This window comes from Coregonus lavaretus, assembly GCF_964263955.1.
Source record: "Coregonus lavaretus genome assembly, chromosome: 30".
NCBI lineage: Eukaryota > Metazoa > Chordata > Actinopteri > Salmoniformes > Salmonidae > Coregonus > Coregonus lavaretus.
Window position 1 is genome coordinate 17,812,415 of NC_140017.1, and position 25,517 is coordinate 17,837,931.

Sequence of the window (25,517 nt, forward strand, 5' to 3'; positions counted from 1 at the left end):
TTAGCGGTCTTCACCACTGTCCATGGCCTGCACTACCTACCAGCCAGCTCTAGCCTGGACAATTATCGGCCCGTCTGCACAGCGTGCTATTGACCCAGAGCATTTAGGATTTTCTGCCGAAATCACTGAATCACTGGACCTTAACACCGGATCATCACAACTAGCTAGCTGCAACAGAATTCTATTTTTATTTTTTTATTTTTTATTTCACCTTTATTTAACCAGGTAAGCCAGTTGAGAACAAGTTCTCATTTACAACTGCGACCTGGCCAAGATAAAGCAAAGCAGTGCGATAAAAACAACAACACAGAGTTACATATGGGGTAAACAAAACATAAAGTCAAAAATACAACAGAAAATATATATACAGTGTGTGCGAATGTAGTAAGTTATGGAGGTAAGGTAATAAATAAGCCATAGTGCAATGTTTGTTGTTGGCTAATCACCACTAATCACCACTTGTCCCGAAGCTAGCACCAGTTAGCCTTGAGCTAGCCTCGAGCCAGGCCCATCTCCCGGCTATCCACCTCTCTGTCAACCGGACGGGACCTCCTAGTGTCGACACGGAGCCCCGCCGATCCATCACGACTGGTCTGCCGACGTAATCGTCTGATGTGGTTTTAACAGGCTTCCCGTTGCGACGACCACGAAGATCCATCTGCTAGCACCGGCCCGCTAGCACGCGCAATCAACAGCCGTGCCTCCTGCTCGCCTGTGCTGTAGCAGCCTACGAACTGCTCCCGGACTTACCTATTGCTGTTCACTGGACCTTATGATCACTCAGCTACACATCTGATGCCCGCTGGACTGTTCCTTTACACGGTACCCCATCCTGTTTATCTGTTTAGCCTCAGCCCAAACTTTCGTCGCCATTACCAGTTGTTGTCTTAGCCCTCTCGAATAACACCTGTGATTGCGTTATGCCACTCTCCCATGTCAATATGCCTAGCCTATTGCTGTGTGGGTTAGTTGTTATTGTACTATTTCACTGTAAATCCCCCAGTCCCGCTCAACCTGCCTCAGATAGCTTCTTTGTCCCACCCCCCCATACACACGGAGACCGGCTCAATCGGTGCCTCCAGTGATGCTATCTCTTTCATCGTTACCCAATGCTTAGGTGTACCTCCACTGTACTCATATCCTTCCATATCCTTGTCTGTACATAATGCCCTGAATCTATTCTACAACGCCCAGAAATCTGCCCTGTTTATTCTCTGTACCCAACGCACTAGAAGACCAGTTCTTAAAGCCTTTAGCCGTATACTTATTATATTCCTCCTCTGGTGATGTAGAGGTTAACCCAGGCCCTGTAGCCCCCAGTATCACTCCTACTCCCCAGGTGCTATCATTTGTTGACTTCTGTAACCGTAAAAGCCTTGCTTTCTTGCATGTTAACATCAGAAGCCTCCCCAAGTTTGAGTTATTCACTGCGTTAGCACACTCTGCCAACCCTGATGTTCTAGCAGTGTCTGAATCCTGGCTTAGGAAGGCCACCAAACATTCAGAAATGTCCATCCCGAGCTACAACATTTTCCGTCTAGATAGAACTGCCAAAGGGGGCGGAGTTGCAATGTACTGTAGACATAGCCTGCAGAGCTCTATCATACTATCCAGGTCTGTGCCCAAACAGTTTGAGCTTCTACTTCTAAAAATCCACCTTTCCAGAAATAAGTCTCTCACTGTTGCCACTTGCTACAGACGACCCTCAGCCCCCAGTTGTGCCCTGGACACCATATGTGAATTGCTTGCCCCCCATCTATCCTCAGAGTTCGTACTGCTTGGTGACCTAAACTGGGATATGTTTAACACCCCTGCCATCCTACAATCTAAACTAGATGCCCTCAATCTCAAACAAATTATCAAGGAACCTACCAGGTACAACCCTAAATCCGTAAACATGGGCACCCTCATAGATATCATCCTGACTAATTTACCCTCTAAATACACCTCCGCTGTCTTCAACCAGGATCTCAGCGATCACTGCCTCATTGCCTGCGTCCGTAATGGGTCCGCGGTCAAACGACCACCCCCATCACTGTCAAACGCTCCCTAAAACACTTCAGCGAGCAGGCCTTTCTAATTGACCTGGCCCGGGTATCCTGGATGGATATTGACCTCATTCCGTCAGTAGAGGATGCCTGGATGTTCTTCAAAAGTGCTCTATTTCATTAAATAAGCATTCCCCATTCAAAGAATGAACCCTGGTTCACCCCAGACTTGACAGCCCTTGACCCGCAAAAAAACATCCTGTGGCATTAGCATCGAACAGCCCCCGCGATATGCAACTTTTCAGGGAAGTCATGAACCAATATACACAATCAGTTAGGAAAGCAAAGGCTAGCTTTTTCAAACAGAAATTTGCGTCCTGTAGCACTAACTCCAAAAAGTTTTGGGACACTGTATAGTCCATGGAGAATAAAAGCACCTCCTCCCAGCTACCACTGCACTGAGGCTAGGAAACACTATCACCACCGATAAATCTATGATAATCGAGAATTTCAATAAGCATTTTGCTACTGCTGGCCATGCTTTCCACCTGGCTACCCCTACCCCGGCCACCAGCTCTGCACCCTCCGCTGCAACTTGCCCATGCCCCCCCCACTTCTCCTTCACCCAAATTCAGATAGCTGATGTCCTGAAAGAGCTGCAAAATCTGGACCCCTACAAATCTGCTGGGCTAGACAATCTGGACCCTTTCTTTCTAAAATTAGCTGCCGAAATTGTCGCAACCCCATTACTAGCCTGTTCAATCTCTCTTTCGTATCGTCTGAGATCCCCAGAGATCGGCGCCAAACCCACTGGCTCCAGGTCATCTATAAATCTCTTCTAGGCAAATCCCTGCCTTATCTTAGCTCATTGGTCACCATAGCAACACCCACCCGTAGTATGCTCTCCAGCAGGTACAGTGAGGGAAAAAAGTATTTGATCCCCTGCTGATTTTGTACGTTTGCCCACTGACAAAGACATGATCAGTCTATAATTTTAATGGTAGGTTTATTTGAACAGTGAGAGACAGAATAACAATAAAAAAAATCCAGAAAAACGCATGTCAAAAATGTTATGAATTGATTTGCATTTTAATGAGGGAAATAAGTATTTGACCCCTCTGCAAAACATGACTTAGTACTTGGTGGCAAAACCCTTGTTGGCAATCACAGAGGTCAGACATTTCTTGTAGTTGGCCACCAGGTTTGCACACATCTCAGGAGGGATTTTGTTCCACTCCTCTTTGCAGATCTTCTCCAAGTCATTAAGGTTTCGAGGCTGACGTTTGGCAACTCGAACCTTCAGCTCCCTCCACATATTTTCTATGGGATGAATGTCTTATAGATTAAGGCTAGGCCACTCCAGGACCTTAATGTGCTTCTTCTTGAGCCACTCCTTTGTTGCCTTGGCCGTGTGTTTTGGGTCATTGTCATGCTGGAATACCCATCCACGACCCATTTTCAATGCCCTGGCTGAGGGAAGGTTTGACGGTACATGGCCCCGTCCATCGTCCCTTTGATGTGGTGAAGTTGTCCTGTCCCCTTAGCAGAAAAACACCCCCAAAGCATAATGTTTCCACCTCCACGTTTGACGGTGTTGATGGTGTTCTTGGGGTCATAGGCAGCATTCCTCCTCCTCCAAACACGGCGAGTTGAGTTGATGCCAAAGAGCTCGATTTTGGTCTCATCTGACCACAACACTTTCACCCAGTTCTCCTCTGAATCATTCAGATGTTCATTGGCAAACTTCAGATGGCCCTGTATATGTGCTTTCTTGAGCAGGGGGACCTTGCGGGCGCTGCAGGATTTCAGTCCTTCACGGCGTAGTGTGTTACCAATTGTTTTCTTGGTGACTATGGTCCCAGCTGCCTTGAGATCATTGACAAGATCCTCCCGTGTAGTTCTGGGCTGATTCCTCACCGTTCTCATGATCATTGCAACTCCACGAGGTGAGATCTTGCATGGAGCCCCAGGCCGAGAGAGATTGACAGTTCTTTTGTGTTTCTTCCATTTGCGAATAATCGCACCAACTGTTGTCACCTTCTCACCAAGCTGCTTGGCGATGGTCTTGTAGCCCATTCCAGCCTTGTGTAGGTCTACAATCTTGTCCCTGACATCGTTGGAGAGCTCTTTGGTCTTGGCCATGGTGGAGAGTTTGGAATCTGATTGATTGATTGCTTCTGTGGACAGGTGTCTTTTATACAGGTAACAAGCTGAGATTAGGAGCACTCCCTTTAAGAGTGTGCTCCTAATCTCAGCTCGTTAACTGTATAAAAGACACCTGGGAGCCAGAAATCTTTCTGATTGAGAGGGGGTCAAATACTTATTTCCCTCATTAAAATGCAAATCAATTTATAACATTTTTGACGTGCGTTTTTCTGGATTATTTTGTTGTTATTCTGTCTCAAATAAACCTACCATTAAAATTATAGACTGATCATTTCTTTGTCAGTGGGCAAACGTACAAAATCAGCAGGGGATCAAATACTTTTTTCCCTCACTGTATCACTGGTCATCCCCAAAGCCAACACCTCCTTTGGCCGCCATTCCTTCCAGTTCTCTGCTGCAAATGACTGGAACAAACTACAAAAATCTCTGAAGCTGGAGACACTTATCTCCCTCATTAACTTTAAGCATCAGTTGTCAGAGCAGCTTACCGATCACTGTACCTGTACACAGCCCATCTGTAATTAGCCCACCCAACTACCTCCTCCCCATATTGTTATTTACATTGTTATTTATTTTGCTCATTTGCACCCCAGTATCTCTATTTCATCTTCTGCACATCTATCACTCCAGTGTTAATACTCAATTGTAATTATTTTGCACTATGGCCTATTTATTGCCTTACCTCCATAACTTACTACATTTGCACACACTGTATATAGATTTTCTATTTTCTATTGTGTTATTGACTGTACGTTTTTGTTTATTCCACATGTAACTCTGTGTTGTTGTTATCGCACTGCTTTGTTTTATCTTGGCCAGGTCGTTGTTGTAAATGAGAATTTGTTCTCAACTGGCTTACCTGGTTAAATAAAGGTGAAATAAAAATAAAAATAAACAGAGAATAAAAATACAAATATGTGCACACTACACACATTGAACAATCTTCCCATTAGATGGACATACACATCAGACAATGAAAGTGCGTTTAAAATTATTCTTGGTCCATCATTTCTGTTCTTCTTGCTAGCATTTATGGGCTTATTGTATTACATGCAAACAGTTGATCAGTTAGCTTTCAGAGGTACCGTAGCCTATATGAAAGGAACTTTTTGACAGCATGATCCTCATCCAAACAGAAGAATTCAGAGGCAAATGGACTATCTCCAGTATCATCCAATAGAATGGTCCAGAACTGTGTCTGCAGACTCTTGACCACAGTATAACAATAACACATTCAGAGATGAACCTGCAGCTGTGCCTGCAGAAATTATAGCTAATTGCTTTGGAAACATGAGAAATCAAATTCATTTTTTTTCCCATTATCATTTCCAAACAAAAATGTTTGGGGCACAGCTCATGGATTCTGCTCATGCATTCTTAGTGCAATTCAATGCGATGCTAGTAGGTGTCCCACTGGGCACACACTGGTTGAATCAATGTTGGACCAATGCAAAATAGACATTGAATTTACGTTTGTGCCCAGTGGGTTAGCTACATAATATGATAGGGTAAGAAAAGTAGTGTTACTGGTGGCCTAGTAAGCTACAAAGCAACCTCGTCAACGGGTTTGGACCTCTTGGTGTTACAGTTAAGGTGTTGGACTGACAGAGACCCGTGTTCAAATCCCAGTTAGCCTACGGGTTAAGGGCCTTACATGCAGGGAGCTGCAAACACTGGCGAAGCCACCTACAGTTTATAAAAAATCTTGAAAACTCTGGTGGCAACACGGGCGGCGAGCGGCAAAGTTAAAATGTGTGTGGCAGATAATAATTACCCAAACAAAGAGGTGTAATGGGTTCACACTCAAAAAGATGTCTCATAAAGCTTACTTTGTTATTCAAAGCTTTTAATTATTTTCACTGCACCAGGGATAGCCTTCTTCAGTGTGTAGGTACAATTTTATTTTAATTCAAAACAGCATTTGTAAAGAACAACAGATGAGCAGCAGGTGCCTCTAATCAGGGTTGCCACTCACCTGCCAATCAGGGATGTGGCTTTTCTGATCTACCTGCATACAAATTAGTCACAAAGAAATAGAGAATTATAGGGTATGAGAGAAAAATTACCCACCAGTAGTCAAAACACTACAGCTTTACTGCACAGGCCTTTCAATAGTACGTTTTTACTACTTGTTTGTATAGTGAATAAGTAGTCACAACACTACAGCCAGACTACACTGACATTTCAGTAGTGATCAGTAGAGTTTTGCAGCTCGTGGATTCCTGTGCTCAAGACCACAGAAGAAGACAAAACCAGAAGTAGTTGGTTGTTGTTACCTAGATAATGTTTGACAATCCTGTATGTAATCATCTTTCATAGCCATTATGCTGGCACCATCTGTAAGTTTAACTTTCCTTTATGTTTTATGAACACTTTTATGTCGTTGTTTTGCCGTTTATATAACTATTTACTACATCAAAAAGATTGCTAGCCAAAATGGTCTTAGCCGTTAGCCGTTGTCATAGAAATGTACATGTATTGTGTTTAGCCTAGCTGTTTGTTAGCCCCATTGAAATTGAGCTATGTAGCCTCTGAACACAGTGACCTCCATCATTCTTAAATGGAAGAAGTTTGGAACCACCAAGACTCTTCCTAGAGCTGGCCACCCAGCAAAACTGAGCAATCGGGGGAGAAGGGCCTTGGTGAGGGAGGTGACCAAGAACATGATGTTCACTCTGACAGAGCTCCAGAGTTCCTCTGTGGAGATGGGAGAACCTTCTAGAAAGACAATCATCTCTGCAGCACTCCACCAATCAGGCCTTTATGGTAGCGTGGCCAGGCGGAACCCACTCCTCAGTAAATGGCACATGACAGCCCGCTTGGCGTTTGCCAAATGGCCCCTTCAGGTCTCTCAGACCATGAGAAACCAGATTCTCTGGTCTGATGAAACCAAGGTTGAACTCTTTGGCCTGAATGCCAAGCGTCATGTCTGGAGGAAACCAGGCACCATCCCTACGGTGAAGCATGGTGGTGGCATTATCATACTGTGGGGATGTTTTTCAGCGCCAGGGACTGGTAGACTAGTCAGGATGGAGGGAAAGATGAACGGAGCAAAGTACAGAGAGATCCTTGCTGAAAACCTGCACCAGAGCGCTCAGGACCTCAGACTGGGGTGAAGGTTCACCTTCCAACAGGACAACGACCCTAAGCACACAGCCAAGACAACGCAAGAGTGGCTTCCGGACAAGTCTCTGAATGTCCTTGAGTGGCCCAGCCAGAGCCCAGACTTGAACCCGATCGAACATCTCTGGAGAGACCTGAAAATAGCTGTGCAGCGACGCTCCCCATCCAACCTGACAGAGCTTGACAGGATTTGCAGAGAATGGGAGAAACTCCCCAAATACAGGTGTGCCAAGCTTGTAGCGTCATACCCAAGAAGACTTGAGGCTGTAATCGCTGCCAAAGGTGCTTCAACACAGTACTGAGTAAAGGGTCTGAATACTTATGTAAATGTGATATTTCCAGTTTTTTTTTTATACATTTGCTAAATTTTCTAAAAAACAGTTTTTGCTTTGTCATTATGGGGTATTGTGTGTAGATTGATGAGGGGGATTTTTTTTAAAATCAATTTTAGAATAAGGCTGTAACGTAACAAAATGTGGAAAACGTCCAGGGGTCTGAATACTTTCTGTATGCACTGTATGTAGGAAATGAAAAAGGATCAGAAGCAATTCAGTAGTGATCAGCAGTGACACAACACTACACACAGAGATAGCAGTAGTAATTCAATCGGGATTGAGTAGGTTTACAGCAGTAATGTGTAGTCATTGTGTAGTAATTCAATAGAGAATGTGTAGGAATGTCTGGGTTTTAAGTAGTAGATCCCCAAAAGCTCAGTGGTTACACAGTAGTCATTAAGGAAGAATTATGTAGTGAAACGTCCCAATTTATCACTCATTACTACTTAAATTACTACTGGTTTACTACACATCTCAATAGCAATCATGTAGTAAAACCATGAGATATTGTGTAGTAGTGATGAGTAGTAATTCAGTAGTACTTTTTCAAGAGGGTCGGGCGAAGGCAGCTGTAGTAGTCTCACATACTCGATTGCCCTCACTGAGCATTCTCGCATTCGCACCAAACGCAGATAGGCAAGCTCCTACAAGGCCATCCCACCGCAGCCACCAGTGTAACAAGTCAGATAGTGGTGTAGGCCTAATATGGGGACGATCCATGTGGTGCAGAAGTGAGAGCACTAATCCTGAGCCAGCGCCACAAAAGCCCAGGCATTGGGTAAAGGTGGTTAAAACAAACCAATGAGAGCTCCCGTTGGACAATTAACTAATCATGTGATAGAAATTATGTGTATTTAAACCCCTTTATTTTTTGTGTGTGTGTATTTCAGGAGGCAGCACACAGGACATGATGCAGTCTAGAGTGCATATGGCTACTGAGGCTTGTTAGTTGAACTGTTTAAAGAAAATGGACACCTGCCTCCTAAGCTACATCACCTTCTGTATCTCCTTTTTGTCTGTTGGTCAATGTTTAACTTGTATTGGTTTCAAACGTGTTCCTGAGCCAGAGAATGGCCACTGTAACTGAAATTAGGAAAAGTACATTCTGAACTAAATGTAACCATGCCTTATACTTATTAAATGTTGGAAAATTGTCTGTACTTTGCACTGCCTGCTCAACCCAGCTCGAAAAGAACCTGCCACTTTTCCACCCCGTGATTACAACAACCATATTTAGCTACATTAATTGCGTTAGAGATCCGTCAGACATGAATTTTACCAAATCAAATGTTGCCTTCTGTAATTGGAGTTGCGCGTTGCATTATGGGACACGAATAAAGTGCAAAAAGGATTTGCACAGGGAGGTTAGCTAAAGAACCTCAACGAAACGGTAAAAAAAAAAAAACGTTTTTAAAACAACTTGTGCTATCGACCGCTCCAATTATTAATGAAAATCTCAAATTTATCTGTGTTTGGCCAACGAATGGTTCCCAAACACAAGGAATTCCAAAGAACGGGCTAAATCGGCAAGGACAACAACCAGACAGCTTGCAAACTAGGCTGCTGCACGCCCAGCTGTGGTGTGTTTACATCGGCCTCATTTGACTCCACAACCCGAGGCCGATCAAGTCGAACAACAGACCGAATCACACACACTGTTCTATCGACTGAAGGTATATTTTGTTGCATATTAACTAGATCTCTGAACACTCGTAGCTAACTAGGTGTTGAAAATTGGTGTGTATTTGTAGTTTACTAGCCAGTCAAGTGAGACGTTTTTTCAATTAACGTTATGTTACATTAGCTAGCTAGTTTACGTAACTAGCTAGCTGGTGGCTTGTCCAAACCTTTGTAATTGTTCATAGCCAGCTAACTAACTATTTGTTTAAACTTTTTACATATCTTTCTTTGTTAGCTAACTAGCTTGTTCGCCGTGTAGTTAGCTAGCCAACTAGCTCGCAACTTGTCCTTACTTGCAGAATGCAAAACACTTAGCATTTTCACTTGTAAAACATTAATTAGGTTCAATTGAGCCTCCGCCCCCTTTGCCTGTCCAAATTTGGATGAGCTCTATTAGCGATTTGTGTTGCACGTGATTTGGTTTGTAAGAACTAACAAGTTCATTACAGCAGCTAACAACGTAGTTAGGTATTTTCGTCAGTATGATGATGAAATCCCAAGAACGTTAGTGGATTCAGTTCAAGTAGGGGAATAACATTGTATAAATAATGTTTTATTTCATAATGCATGCTACTAGGCCTAGCTACTCGTCAATTGTGTTTTAGCTCGATTTTGTTCTGTTTCTACAGTGCATTATCTAGGCCTATTAATGGACACTTCACCTGGAAAAACGTTAGGCTAGTTCTTGAAAACTAAATCCTGAATGCTCGAGTCGGGGTTTGGATTAGTTTAGCCCACACTCCTCTCCTCCACTGCAGCTAAAATCAGTGGTGTACGTCTAATTTGCGTTGCCTTTTTTGGGCCAACAGCCTGAGAGTATTTTCCTTTCTTTTTTTTCTTAGTGAGAGTGGCAAGCTCTCCCAAAGAGAGCCCCTTCAGGAGAGAGTTTTGTTTGATGGAAAATCTCATGCCTCAGATCAGCCACATGTCTGAGAGAGAGGCAGCTGCACTTGTAGTGGACTCCACATGAATTTGGCTTTCACCATGATGCTTTGATTGTTGTTACATAACTTGCCATTTTATCCAACACGCTGTCTACCTCTCTCTTCCTCCCTCCACCCTCTCACTGCCGCTCTCTTTCATAGTAACTTCTTGGAAGAAACCAAACTCGACCTTTTGAGGTTAAATTGATATGATTTTATACAATGACATCATTTGTTTGAACAATTTGGCTGTGGGTTTTCATTGGAATGTAGGATAATGTAAGCAGCACTTCAGTTGTCCTCAACCATCAACAAGGAAAAACTTGTAGCAGAAATAAAATGCAGATTGTTTGGTGTTAGGTTAAGTTTGTTTTGAGATTTGTTTATCTTCTTTCTAAACCATTGCAAGAGCTGTAAATACATTGTCTCTGGCTTTGAATATCCACACTGTTTTCTGCTAGTAGCACATTTGTACATTTGATTTTTTTGGGACGCAACTTGATGTTGACAGACCCGAAATCAGAGTTTCAGTGGGTTTCTAAATGTCAAGAGGGACGTTTCTCTTGGTTCTGCACTCCTTCATTGCCGTTTTTGTTTGTGTATTTCTTCCTCCACTCTGTTAAGTCCATGTCGTGAGACCAAATTAAAGTCACACAAGACAATAGACGGTTTCTTAGGTTAAACTGAGCTCCTCTAATCTTATCATCTGACAGCATAGGTGTACTACAGTATGTGGTAGTTTTTTTCAATACCATGACTGGGTTTATATTCAGGTTGTCCTTTGTTGGTTTAGTATAGCCATTGTATTTCATTATCCTTATGGATGTTAAACATTACATTGACTTTATAGCAAAGGCCCAATGTAGGCCAACATTGTAGGCTAATTTTCCACTCTTCCTGTAGGTGAACGCCCTCCAGAGTAAGTACACTAAGACAAAGATGGGAGTCAAAACCTTTACCCACAGTTCCCCCACGCACAGTCAAGAGATGCTGGAAAAGCTAAACGCTCTGCGCAACGAGGGCCACCTCTGCGACGTCACCATACGGGTCCAGGACAAGTTGTTTCTGGCGCACAAGGTGGTGCTGGCCTGCTGCAGCGAGTTTTTCCGCTCCAAACTAGTGGGCAGGCCTGAGGAGGAGGACAAGTTTGTGTTGGACTTGCACCACGTTACGGTGAGCGGCTTCACCCCTCTGCTGGAGTACGCTTACACCTCCACCCTCTCCATCAGCACAGAGAACATCATCGACGTTTTAGCCGCTGCCAGTTACATGCAGATGTTCGCCGTGGCGAGCACATGCTCGCAATTCATGAAGTCCAGCATCCTCTGGAGCGCCGGGATCATGGGGCAGGAGAAACCGCAGGAGTCGGCTCTCGGCGAGAGCGCTTCCTCCCACTGCGCCTTGACCCCATTGGACAGCAGCCTGTCGCCTATATCGTCTGACTGCAGCATGATGGAGAGGAACATCCCTGTGTGTCGCGAGTCGCGCCGCAAACGTAAGAGCTTTATAATGATGTCCCCAGAGAGCCCACTCAAATGCACCTCACAGATCACCTCGCCGCAGATGCCCAACCCATCGCCCTCCTCCTTCTCTGAGACCGCCACCCAGCCTGTGGACTCTTCCCTGGCCTTCCCGTGGACCTTCCCCTTCGGTATCGACCGGAGGTTCCACCCGGATAAGCAGCCCAAGCTTCCTGAGAGCCCTCACCGTCTGGAACAGGCAGGGCCCTCGGATGTGAGCCGCCGGCTGAACGACTTTCTCACCTGTGAAAGCACCATCAAGGCGCCGTTGTCACTGGCGGGCACCGAGGAGGACGTGCGTGTGAAGGTGGAGAGGCTGAGTGACGAGGAGGTCCAGGAGACATCGTCGCAGCTCGTCAGCGCTTCCCAGAGTTCCCTGAGCGACCAGCAGACAGTGCCCTGCAGTGAACAGGTCCAGGAGGACCTCCTCATCAGCCCGCAGTCCTCCTCCATAGGTATGGGTCTCTCATAAACAGACAATACACTCCAGATGTTTTCAGACCTCAACAGTAGTGTTATGTCAATGTGAGACCTTATCCCACGCCAATGGTTGTGTGTATATAGCTATATGCATCAACCCCAAATGAATGGAAGAGCTAGGCCTAAACATAATCTGGTGTGCATATCTTTTCCATTCATTTTGGATTGCGGCATGTAGCTGGGCCTACATAATGGATGACCTAGGATGTGGACTTATCTCAATACAAGACAACCAACTTTCTTTTCTCTTTACACTTTTTGGGAGTGTAATTTCCCTCAATTTAAAGGGCTAATCTGCAGTTGCTACATACTTTTTTTGGCTTATAAATTAATGATATTTAGGACCTACCCATTGATTCTTGAAGAATATAACTTATAAATGCCTCATGAACTTTGTTCAACTGTCGTACCCCATCAGAACCCAAAATATAATATTGTTTTACTCAAAGTAACAAAGTAGGCCTAAATATATACAAACACTGTATAGCCTCAACATGTTTAAAACTATAATTTTGATATCATGGATGGTCAATCCTTGCATCGAATAGCTCTGTCTATGAATTTGAGTGGCTATTTTTCTCCAGCCCTATTCCTCAGCTGTTTTCCCAAACAGTGGCGGGGAGACACTTTATTGTTTCTACTGCGGATTGCCACTTTAAAGCTATTCAGTCTTTGCATTGGATCTGTGTATGGGTTCGATCCCGAACCATGTCTTATGGAAATCAGACTGAGAAAGAGCTAGTAACTGGTGGAAATTATATTTGTTCTTTGTTTTGGCATAGGTTCGATAGATGAGGGAGTCACAGAAGGGTTGCCCTCAAAGCAAAGTACATCCAATGCTGGAGGTCATACTGAGGATGATGAAAGGTAACAATATGATTGGTTAAAGACTTAGTAGAATGGATGGTATGGAAAAGTGGAGATATACATTTTACATTTTAGTCATTTAGCAGACTCTCTTATCCAGAGCGACTTACAGTTAGTGAGTGCATACATTTTTTTCATACTGGTCCCCCGTGGGAATCGAACCCACAACCCTGGCGTTGCAAGCGCCATGCTCTACCAACTGAGCTACACGGGCGGCCAGTCTCTATATATGTGTATATATATACACACACACACACACACACTGCTCAAAAAAATAAAGGGAACACTTAAACAACACATCCTAGATCTGAATGAATGAAATAATCTTATTAAATACTTTTTTCTTTACATAGTTGAATGTGCTGACAACAAAATCACACAAAAATTATCAATGGAAATCAAATGTATCAACCCATGGAGGTCTGGATTTGGAGTCACCCTCAAAATTAAAGTGGAAAACCACACTACAGGCTGATCCAACTTTGATGTAATGTCGTTAAAACAAGTCAAAATGAGGCTCAGTAGTGTGTGTGGCCTCCACGTGCCTGTATGACCTCCCTACAACGCCTGGGCATGCTCCTGATGAGGTGGCGGATGGTCTCCTGAGGGATCTCCTCCTAGACCTGGACTAAAGCATCCGCCAACTCCTGGACAGTCTGTGGTGCAACGTGGCATTGGTGAATGGAGCGAGACATGATGTCCCAGATGTGCTCAATTGGATTCAGGTCTGGGGAACGGGCGGGCCAGTCCATAGCATCAATGCCTTCCTCTTGCAGAAACTGCTGACACACTCCAGCCACATGAGGTCTAGCATTGTCTTGCATTAGGAGGAACCCAGGGCCAACCGCACCAGCATATGGTCTCACAAGGGGTCTGAGGATCTCATCTCGGTACCTAATGGCAGTCAGGCAACCTCTGGCGAGCACATGGAGGGCTGTGCGGCCCCCCAAAGAAATGCCTTCCCACACCATGACTGACCCACCGCCAAACCGGTCATGCTGGAGGATGTTGCAGGCAGCAGAACATTCTCCACGGCGTCTCCAAACTCTGTCACATGTGCTCAGTGTGAACCTGCTTTCATCTGTGAAGAGCACAGGGCGCCAGTGGCGAATTTGCCAATCTTGGTGTTCTCTGGCGAATGCCAAACGTCCTGCATGGTGTTGGGTTGTAAGCACAACCCCCACCTGTGGACGTCGGGCCCTCATACCACCCTCATGGAGTCTGTTTCTGACCGTTTGAGCAGACACATGCACATTTGTGGCCTGCTAGAGGTCATTTTGCAGGGCTCTGGCAGTGCTCCTCCTGCTCCTCCTTGCACAAAGGCGGAGGTAGCAGTTCTGCTGCTGGGTTGTTGCCCTCCTACGGCCTCCTCCACGTCTCCTGATGTACTGGCCTGTCTCCTGGTAGCGCCTCCATGCTCTGGACACTACGCTGACAGACACAGCAAACCTTCTTGCCACAGCTCGCATTGATGTGCCATCCTGGATGAGCTGCACTACCTGAGCCACTTGTGTGGGTTGTAGACTCCGTCTCATGCTACCACTAGAGTGAAAGCACCGTCAGCATTCAAAAGTGACCAAAACATCAGCCAGGAAGCATAGGAACTGAGAAGTGGTCTGTGGTCACCACCTGCAGAACCACTTCTTTATTGGGGGTGTCTTGCTAATTGCCTATAATTTCCACCTGTTGTCTATTCCATTTGCACAACAGCATGTGAAATTTATTGTCAATCAGTGTTGCTTCCTAAGTGGACAGTTTGATTTCACAGAAGTGTGATTGACTTGGAGTAACATTGTGTTGTTTAAGTGTTCCCTTTATTTTTATGAGCAGTATATATATATTAGTACCAGTCAAAAGTTTGGACACACCTACTCATTCCAGGGTTTTTCTTTATTTTTACTATTTTCTACATTGTAGAATAATCGTGAAGACATCAAAACTATGAAATAACACATATGGAATCATGTAGTAACCAAAAAAGTGTTAAACAAATCAAAATATATTTTATATTTGAGATTCTTCAAATAGCCACCCTTTGCCTTGATGACAGCTTTGCACACTCTTGGCATTCTCTCAACCAGCTTCACCTGGAATGCTTTTCCAACCGTCTTGAAGGAGTTCCCACATTTGCTGAGCACTTGTTGGCTGCTTTTCCTTCACTCTGCGGTCCGACTCATCCCAAACCATCTCAATTGGGTTGAGGTCGGGGGATTGTGGGGGCCAGGTGATCTGATGCAGCACTCCATCACTCTCCTTCTTGGTAAAATAGCCCTTACACAGCCTGGAGGTGTTTTGGGTCATTGTCCTGTTGAAAAACAAATGATAGTCCCACTAAGCCCAAACCAGATGGGATGGCGTATCGCTGCAGAATGCAGTGGTAGCCATGCTGGTTAAGTGTGCCTTGAATTCTAAATAAATCACACAGTGTCACCAGCAAAGCCCCCCCCCCCCCACACCATAACACCTCATCCATGCTTTACGGTGGGAAATACACATGCAGAGATCATACGTTCACCCACACGTGTCTCACAAAGACATGGCGGTTGGAACGAAAAATCTCCAATTTGGACTCCAGACCAAAGGACTAATTTCCACCGGTCTAATGTCCATTGCTCGTGTTTCTTGGCCCAAGCAAGTCTATTCTTCTTATTGGTGTCCTTATTGTGGTCCTCTGTAGCTCAGCTGGTAGAGCATGGCGCTTGTAACGCCAGGGTAGTGTGTTCGATCCCTGGGACCACCCATACACAAAAATTTATGCACGCATGACTGTAAGTCGCTTTGGATGAAAGCCTCTGCTAAATGGCATTATTATTATTGTTATTATTATTATTATTATTATTATAGTAGTAGTTTCTTTGCAGCAATTCGACCAATGAAGGCCTGATTCACACAGTCTCCTCTGAACAGTTGAGGTTGAGATGTGTCTGTTACTTGAACTCTGTGAAGCATTTATTCGGGCTGCAATTTCTGAGGCTGGTAACTCTAATGAACTTATTCTCTGCAGCAGAGGTAACTCTGGGTCTTCCATTCCTGTGGCGGTCCTCATGAGAGCCAGTTTCATCATAGCGCTTGATGGTTTTTGCGACTGCACTTGAAGAAACTTTCAAAGTTCTAGAAAAATGTTCCGCATTGACTGACCTTAATGTCTTAAAGTAATGATGGACTGTCCTTTCTCTTTGCTTATTTGAGCTGTCTTGCCATAATATGGACTTGGTCTTTTACCAAATAGGGCTATCTTCTGTATACCCCCCCTACCTTGTCACAACACAACTGATTGGCTCAAACGCATTAAGAAGGAAATAAATTCCACAAATTAACTTTTAACAAGACACTCTTGTTAATTGAAATGCATTTCAGGTGACTACCTCATGAAGCTGGTTGAGAGAATGCCAAGAGTGTGTAAAGCTGTCATCAAGGCAAAGGGTGGCTATTTGAAGAATCTCAAATATAAAATATATTTTGATTTGTTGAACACTTTTTTTGGTTACTCCATGATTCCATATGTGTTATTTCATAGTTTTGATGTCTTCACGATTATTCTACAATGTAGAAAATAGTAAAAATAAAGAAAAACCCTTGAATGAGTAGGTGTGTCCAAACATCTGACTGGTAGTATATGTACGTGGAAATATCATGATCCCCTACCCTGGTTTTCAACCCCACTCTTTTGGAAGGTTTGATAACCTTGAGATTTTCTTTTGTTCAAGCTAATCTTGCATTTATGATGATCCATTTTGCCTCCCAACTGGTGTGGAAACCTTGAGGTCTTGATGTTTTTAAGCACCACATCCTCTTTCTTGTTTCTCAGATTAGAAAGCCTCCAGTACCCTTACCACTTATACATAAGCCCTTCCACCCGCCCTGGCACTAACGGGCCTGACAGACCTTTCCAGTGCCCCACGTGTGGCGTCCGATTCACCCGCATACAGAACTTGAAGCAGCATATGCTCATCCACTCTGGTAGGTATTTCCACACATCCACTATGCAGTTGGACAGGGCTGTGTAGACTAACTACTGCGCTGCGACCTCTAGCAGGTATCTGTTATGTTGTATCTGTTTTATGTCATAGGTACCCATCTGGAAAGTAGCTCATGTGTCTTGTACTGTATTTACATTGCCCCCTACAGTAGTTCCATGCGTCCTCTGTCCACCTGATGATAGGAGCCGGAGATTAATGGTATGAATGGCTCTTTTAATGGTTTGACTCATGGCACACTGTGGAGAAGGATGAAGGGCATTCCAGGGAACATTGATTTAGGAAACACTTGAGGCTTAGTGTCTCGCCTCGGCTGACATCGGAAAAACACACTCATCAAGTGCACACGCGCACACATGCCCAAACTCATGCTTGACGACAGTGAAACATTATAACAGGAAATGATGTCAACCAAATATCGACACAGATCTCAACTTGACCCTTAACCTTCACAAACAAGCAGTGCTGAGTTCAATGAGATCGAGTGTTGTTGTTTCAACGTTTCCAGCCCTTGATACAAAAAGTTTGATTTTGGAGTGTAATGTCCCATTATTGTCTCCTATAAGCTTGAAGCATGAAGTTGTCCAAAAGTAATCAGGCTTGCATGTGGGCAGTCCCATTTGTGCAGCCATGTACGGTTACAGCATGTGGAAAGTAACTAACTATAGGCTGCAGGCAATGACTCCACATTATGTCCCAACAAATAATGGGATAATGGTCTCTGGTACTCTAAACTTCAGACACACACTGCTCACATTCATCAATAAGACCACCAAAGTATTCATTGGGGTTCTATCCCCCTGCCAATATACACATCTACTAGACCCAATTATGAAATATATAGTGGAGTATTCCATCAAAGCAAGAGGAGGGGGGGGGGGGGTGCCCTCTGCCCTGTAGCTGTGTCCAGAGGTTTTTCACTACTGTAGCTCCTGTGTGGTATTATTATTCTAAACTGGCCAGTCAAGTATACCGTAGAGTAGGGCTGACTATCTGGTTGAAAAGACTTCATGGGGCTCAAGTCTTTTTCTTCATGGTCATTTAAGCTCGACCCATAGTGTTGTATGCAGTTCACGTCTGCTTAACTGAACCTACTCTGGCTCTGCGCAATGGGCTTCATTGGAAATTGTTGTGAAGGTACGCCTCAAAAAAGAGCCGTCGAGGTATTTTGATATTTCTCATTGAAAAAGTTCTGGCTTAATCTTAAAGTCGTGGCACGTTTACGAGGGCCATAAATAACTGAGTCAACGGAAGCCCTTTTTGTTGTATTCCACGGCCACTGAGTTCTACGGAAATAATTACTCCTGTGCCAACTCTATCTCCCTTCATATTGTTCCCCTGGTCCTTTCGGCTCAAATGCTTGTTGCGACCATGTGTGTCAATGAACCATGTGTGACATTGGAGACTGGATGCCTCTGTCACAGTTTCTTTGGTGTGCATGCACACTATACCATAGGTCATGCAATTATGATTTCTACTTGTTTCTGTAGCTATTACGCTGACACATTTTACACATCTATTTTTAACACTTACACTTTACCTTTTTTGTGATACATTTTTAACACTGACATCTTTTTTTGTTTTGTTGTAGTTTTAACATTGACAGTTCTAAAGATCAATGTCATAATGCAGAATTCATAGTTAATCTATTGTGGTGATTCTAATGTGCAACACAAGTAATCTTTCTCTTCCTCCTCTTCTCAACAGGCATTAAGCCCTTCCAGTGTGATCGCTGTGGGAAAAAGTTCACACGGGCCTACTCCCTAAAGATGCACCGGCTGAAGCACGAAGGTAAACGCTGTTTCCGGTGCCAGATTTGTAGTGCCACATTCACGTCCTTCGGCGAATATAAGCACCACATGAGGGTCTCCCGCCACATAATCCGCAAGCCCCGGATTTACGAGTGCAAAACGTGCGGCGCCATGTTTACCAACTCTGGCAATTTAATTGTACACCTGCGGAGTCTGAACCATGAGGCATCTGAACTAGCAAACTACTTCCAGAGCAGGTGAGGAGTCCCGGGAAGTTGTCCCTTCATTTACTCAGCTTAACGTAACACGGGAAATAAGCAAAAAATACAAATAAATCTCCCATAGTGGCCTTGTTCAGAGAGAAATACTATTTCAAGCTTTTCAGAATTGGTTCATTACACAGGCCCAACTAACTGTTGCACACTAAGCATACCGTAAAACTTACAGTACAACACATCTCAGTCATGCTGAATATGTGGTTCAAAGTAGTCTTTTTGCCACTTTCCTCATAATCCCTACATAGTCGGCAATATATATATATGTGCCTTCAGAAAGTATTCAGACCCCTTGACTTTTTCCACATTTTGTTACGTTACAGCCTTATTCTAAAATTGATTAAATAAAAAAGAATCCTCATCAATCTACACACAATACCCCATAATGACAAAGTGAAAACTGGTTTTTAGATTTGTTTTATTTACATAAGTATTCAGACCCTTCGCTATGAGACTTGGAATTGAGCTCAGGTGCATCCTGTTTCCATTGATCATCCTTGAGATGTTTCTACAACTTGATTGATGGCCACCTGTAGTAAATTCAATTGATTGGACATGATTTGGAAAGGTACACAACTGTCTATAAAAGTTCCCACAGTTGACAGTGCATGTCAGAGCAAAAACCAAGCCATGAGGTTGAAGGAACTGTCCTTAGAGGTCTGAGACAGGATTGTGTCGAGGCACAGATCTGGGAAAGTGTCCCAAAACATTTCTGCAGCATTGAAGGTCCCCAAGAACACAGTGACCTCCATCATTCTTAAATGGAAGAAGTTTGGAACCACCAAGACTCTTCCTAGAGCTGGCCGCCCGGCCAAACTGAGCAATCGGGGGAGAAGGGCCTTGGTCAGGGAGGTGACCAAGAACCCGATGGTCACTGTGACAGAGCTCTAGGGTTCCTGTGTGGAGATGGGAGAACCTTCCAGAAGGACAACCATCTCTGCAGTATTCCACCAATCAGGCCTTTATGGTAAAGTGGCCAGGCGGAAGCCACTCTTCAGTAAAAGGCACATGACAGCCCACTTGGAGTTGCCAAAAGGCACCTAAAGGACTCTGACCATGAGAAACAAGATTCTCTGGTCTGATGAAACCAAGATTGAAGTCTTTGGCCTGAATGCCAAGCGTCACGTCTTGAGGAAACCTGGCACCATCCCTACGGTGAAATATGGTGGTGGCAGCATCAAGCTGTGGGGATTTTATTCAGTGGCAGGGACTGGGAGACTAGTCAGGATCGAGGGAAAGATGAACGGAGCAAAGTACAGAGACAACCTTGATAAAAACCTGCTCCAGAGCGCTCAGAACCTCAGACTGGGCAGGAGGTTCACCTTCCAACGGGACAACGACCCTAAGCACACAACCAAGACAACGCAAGAGTGGCTTCGGGACAAGTCTCTGAATGTCCTTGAGTGGCCCAGCCAGAGCCCGGACTTGAATCCAAACTAACATCTCTGGAGAGACCTGAAAATAGCTGTGCAGCGACGCTCCCCATCCAACCTGACAGAGCTTGAGAAGCTCTGCAGAGAAGAATGGGAGAAACTCCCCAAATAGAGGTGTGCCAAGCTTGTAACGTCATACCCAAGAAGACTCGAGGCTGTAGTCGCTGCCGAAGGTGCTTCAACAAAGTACTGAGTAAAGGGTCTGAATTCTTATGTAAATGTGATATTTCAGTTATTTTTTTGTCATAAATTAGCTAACATTTCTAAAAACCCATTTTTGCTTTGTCATTATGGGGTATTGTGTGTAGATTGAGGAAAAAAACTATTTAATCAATTTTAGAATAAGGCTGTTACGTAACAAAATGTGGAAAAAGTCAAGGGGTCTGAATACTTTCCGAAGCTCAAGGGTAATGTAGCGTTGACTATTACATTAGTCACTATTGTGTATTTTGTTGTCCAATTTCTTAATTGAACCATTCCATGCTGTTGTCTTTGGGTTGCTAGCCTTTGGGAAACATACAGTATCAAATTATACGTACTAGGGGCTTTTAATCCTTGCGTCTTGCAACAATTTTGATAAATTACATAACCTATTTCTGTCAGAATGCATTTTGTTTTTCCATATAGGAATTTCACTCGGTTCAATGGCTTTCATTCAAATGTATAGCTCATAGTACTTAATGTACTTCTACATAAAGCAGACATGGGCTCATATATTCTAGACTTTTCCACTTCTTAATCAACTCAAGCCCTCACAGGTTGGTTGGGCTCAAATGGGCCATTGACTTTTTAAAATGTTGTAGTATAATGTCTACGCCTGAGACCATAACACTGTATGGAAAATTCTTTGGCGCTCCAGTTTGATTCGCAAAAAACTGATCAGGCCTCACACAGCCCTCACATAAAAGATATGTCACTGTATTATTTTTCAAGAAAATGGGCCGATTTTTCCATCCGTTTTTCATATTGCCTTTAACTTCCACCCTATTTACTGTGTAGTCTACTTCATATAGGAGGTTTAGGAGACACTTTTATCAACAGCCTTCTCTCGTCTGTTATGTCTCCACATGGTCCCAGTGATTTCCTCATGCCCGACTACCTGAGACAAGTGCAGGAGGAGGAGACTCTGGGGCAGTACGAGCTGGTGGAGCATGGCTTCGAAGGCAACAACTTGTCTGTCCAGATGGCAGTCATCTCCCAGGTCTCCTCCACCCAGAATTGCGAGAGCAGCACCTTCCCCCTGGACCCCTTATCCCTGAAGGACGAAAACGTGTCGGAGGAGCCAAAGACAAACGGCAGTAGCAGCTCCCCGGACGGCTCGGAGGAGGAGAACGCCCACATCAAAGAGCTGGCTTCCATTACGATTGAGTGACCATCACCTAATTGTCCCCCTCATCCCCCCCCTTCCAATCCAAAGCCCTGACTTTGGAAAGTGCCTGAGATTGCTCTTCTTTAACAAGCACCACTAGAATTAGAGGTCTTAACTTTGCTAACAGTGTCAAATAGTTTATTTACTTATTGGGTTATTGTTTTTGTGTAATGGTAGTTCATATGATAGACGCTGTCTGTCTTCTTGAGTGCCGTCGCTTTGGGCAAACTGTTAGTTGCTAAATATTATTTGATAATCAAATGCTACGTTGGATTTTGCCGTGATTCATGTCAGAGGTGTGTATGTATTCCTTTGTGAATAGGAACATAGTACATTTAAACCTTTTTTAAATATTTTCAAAAAAAAGTTTGAGAACTTGGAATTGCATCTCACTTTAGCTACTTGACTTGTATTGGGTGTTAATTTAGGTATCTACTGGTGGCTTAGACTCTCAAAGGCATGGCAGCATAGCATTTTATTTCATACGTGAAGTCGGTCGTTAAATCATCGAGAGACGCAATGCAACGGCTGCGCTTTCCGATATCTGGAACAGCTAGGCTAAGTTCAAATGTGAAGTTGAAGTGTAGTTAATTTGTCAGACCTTAATTAGGAATACTTGTCCCTAACAGTTCTTGTGTGATGGAAGTCTCTATACTGACATATTTGTAATATGTCAGCTGTGTGACAAAAAACGAGTGTCACTATAACTACAATTGTTAAATGTCAAATTTTTTGGGTCACCACCGTGACGTAGAAGTAATATGTCACCGTAAGTGACATATAACTAAAATGTCAGCTTTGGTGACATATAACTACTATGCTTCAATGTCACTATTTTGACATATTATAATGAAACCATGTTGCATTCGGTGGTATGAATATTCCTACCTAAATTTACACAGACTGTTTACTTTGGACATGACATTTCAGAAGCTAGTGTCTTGACTGTGGGTGACGTTATTCGGACAAACCTTGTACTAATCAAGTGGTCAGCACATTAGAATTTGTAGCTGGGTGCCTTGCTTTTACTGTGAGTTGAGTTTTGTAATTCAATGTATATGGAGCCAGGAGCGGTCTTCAATAACATGGCCAACGTGACATTTCTTTGTATCATTAAGTGTGATCGATAGATATTTTCATCTTCATGGTGTTTTAGGTTCACCTTGAGAGTTTCCTGTTTCAGGTACAGGTTCATTTTCTTTCACTGCTTTTCAACAGAAATCTTGCCCTAGCTTGGACACCTGTTACATTGTTATGGTCTCAGGCGTAGCCTGTTACATTGAGCCATCACTAGTCAGTTGCACATCACCATGCCTTTATAATAAGGTGGTGATACTCAATTGATTTAAATGCTACTGATATTTATTTTTTCATGAAGTGTTCCATGCCATTAAGTGTAGTCCTTAACAATTCACTTAATCATGGTAGTCCAGCAAAAAAAACTAAAGGACTTTTGCGTGCCAATGAAATGCAAAATAATAACTCCGATGGTAACATTTGTTGGTATTGAATTCTTGACATCACAACCAGGAATTTCTGGAATTTGAGATTGGACTAGTAGATCCTAAAAATATGACCAGGAAAATAAGAATTTGATGACATGATGAATCTGTTATGTTGGGTTCAGAGAAGTAACATCATAGTGTGTTTTACAATCATAGAATGGGTGCTCAGAGATGTCTTATGATTATGTCTCGTGCCATCCAATCAACCGTTCCTTAAAGATGTGGCATTTAGCCTAACTACCCTATGTCTGGGTAACAATCAAGCTCTCCTAATGGACCAAGTGTTCCCAATCCCGTTGGGGTTGGCGTATCTACCATTTTAATCTATCCTTGCTGTTGACATTATAAAGTAATGCGGTAATCACACTTGGTTTCCCCATGCTATTGAAATATTGTGCACAGGAAATGTCATTTTGGCTCCAATAGACACCATCATACTGTGCGTTGGAGAAACTATAGCCTTATATAGGACCTTGCATAGATTCAACCTGCACAATTTAAAATCTTTAGACATTTTCTTTTTTCTCACGTTTGAACATTTTAACGCTTAATTAAGCTTGTGTTTTGTGTGTGTTTGTTTCTGTGTGTATTCATATACCTTTTTCATAAAGAAATGCTGCTGTTTGTTGAAACTTAAAGTGCCCAAATATTTTTGGTGAACCTATTGTGTGCAATAAATGGACAAGCTGTTGGGTTCTAAGTTTATATTTTATGTCTGAATAATGAAAGAAAAGAATGTACTGTTTTCGTATTGTTGTGTACTTAAAATGTGACAAATTAACTAAAGAAAAATAAGTGAGAATCCACTCAATCTGTGAAATCATGAACAAAGCTTACATTTTGATATTTTATTTTATTTTGTTATTATTTTTAAATTTCTCCTAGGATTGTGAAATGAACGTTAATTTGAAAGTCCTGTGAATCTGAGAGCATGTGCTTTCTTCTGTTTCCTGTTCAATAAGGCCTTGTTGAGGTGAGGGGTGTTAGACCTCAGCACATATCAGCTTTTTGTTCTTCATTTTTCTCCAACTAAAGTTTTTTACAGATATTAGCATGTAGCTTCTTTTATGTGCAACGTTTAAAACATTTATTGATTATATATGCCATTTCAATGTATACATGATATATACATTTCCTGGTTCATATTGATTGCTGAAAATATGAAAAAACGGTAGCTCTTAGTTATACATTATATATTTTTGTGACTTTTTGTATTACGATTGCTGTTTTATGAGTATGCCATCTTTTGGATATTCTTGTTAAATGTGAATACAACAAAATGGTTAAGGAGTGTGGGCCTTTTAGTGTTCACTTTGTGATTGTCTGCAAACACACAAACATAAATATATTGTATATTCTTTATACTGTAGATTAATTTCCAACTTAGTTTGGATGATTGAAAAATATGTATTTTGTGACTGATATTTAATCTGTAGTTTCATTTAATGGTTTTAAACATCCCCATAATGCAATTCGCACATGGTGCAAGAGCAAAAATGTTTGTGGTTTCATAACCAAGTATTTACTTAGACAGTGTTGAATGTTTAACTTTTCCAGATCATTTCCAAGATGAACTGTTCTAAACTGTTGAAACCACTTTGTACTGCTATACAGTTAATGGATGTTCCCAATTCTGATCTGTGTTTTTTCCTAGTTTGCAATTATATTGTGAAGTGGGGTGTTTTGTACAGTACAAAAAACAACTAAAATATCAATAAAAACTTGCATCGACTCCCTTGGCCAAGTTATTTATTTTTGTTAACATGAAAGGACAACGTATCTGGTATATATCACCTACACAATCTTCTGGCTGGAGCACATGTCTATAAATTATTTTTCTTAGCTATATGCCAAAACAGTAAAACCCACCAAGCTCAAAAACATAGTTCCGAATCATTATGCTTTCACACTTGCCTAATGATATTTGTTTTTCCTACTCATAATCCTGTTGACTACTGCCTATTGCTATGAAAATCACTGTAGGCAACAGATTAAGTTCATCAAATATTATTGTACTTGATTATTCTGATTTCATTATTAATTGGCATGTAAATATTTAATTTTTCATGGCATTGATCTATTATATGGGCTCCCGAGTGGCGCAGTGGTCTAAGGCACTGCATCT

At 42.9% G+C, this 25,517-nt stretch overlaps 1 protein-coding gene across 3 annotated transcripts; it reads left to right on the forward strand.

Moving 5' to 3' along the window:
* The first annotated feature begins 8,925 nt into the window (after window positions 1-8,925).
* LOC311105824 (zinc finger and BTB domain-containing protein 44-like) lies at window positions 8,926-25,123 on the forward strand. Of its 3 annotated transcripts, none has more exons than XM_084148030.1 (6): window positions 8,926-9,285; window positions 11,119-12,190; window positions 12,998-13,082; window positions 16,891-17,042; window positions 18,767-19,067; window positions 21,596-25,123. In XM_084148030.1, exons 2-6 carry the CDS (start codon window positions 11,155-11,157, stop codon window positions 21,888-21,890), a joined length of 1,869 nt encoding a protein of 622 aa, XP_084004156.1. In that variant the 5' UTR covers window positions 8,926-9,285; window positions 11,119-11,154; the 3' UTR covers window positions 21,891-25,123. The 3 variants fall into 3 exon arrangements, with proteins under 3 accessions (XP_084004156.1, XP_084004158.1, XP_084004157.1); XM_084148032.1 differs by having other exon boundaries at window positions 8,966-9,285; window positions 18,767-18,850; window positions 21,596-21,715; XM_084148031.1 differs by lacking the exon at window positions 8,926-9,285 and adding an exon at window positions 10,205-10,413.
* The last annotated feature ends 394 nt before the right edge of the window (window positions 25,124-25,517 follow it).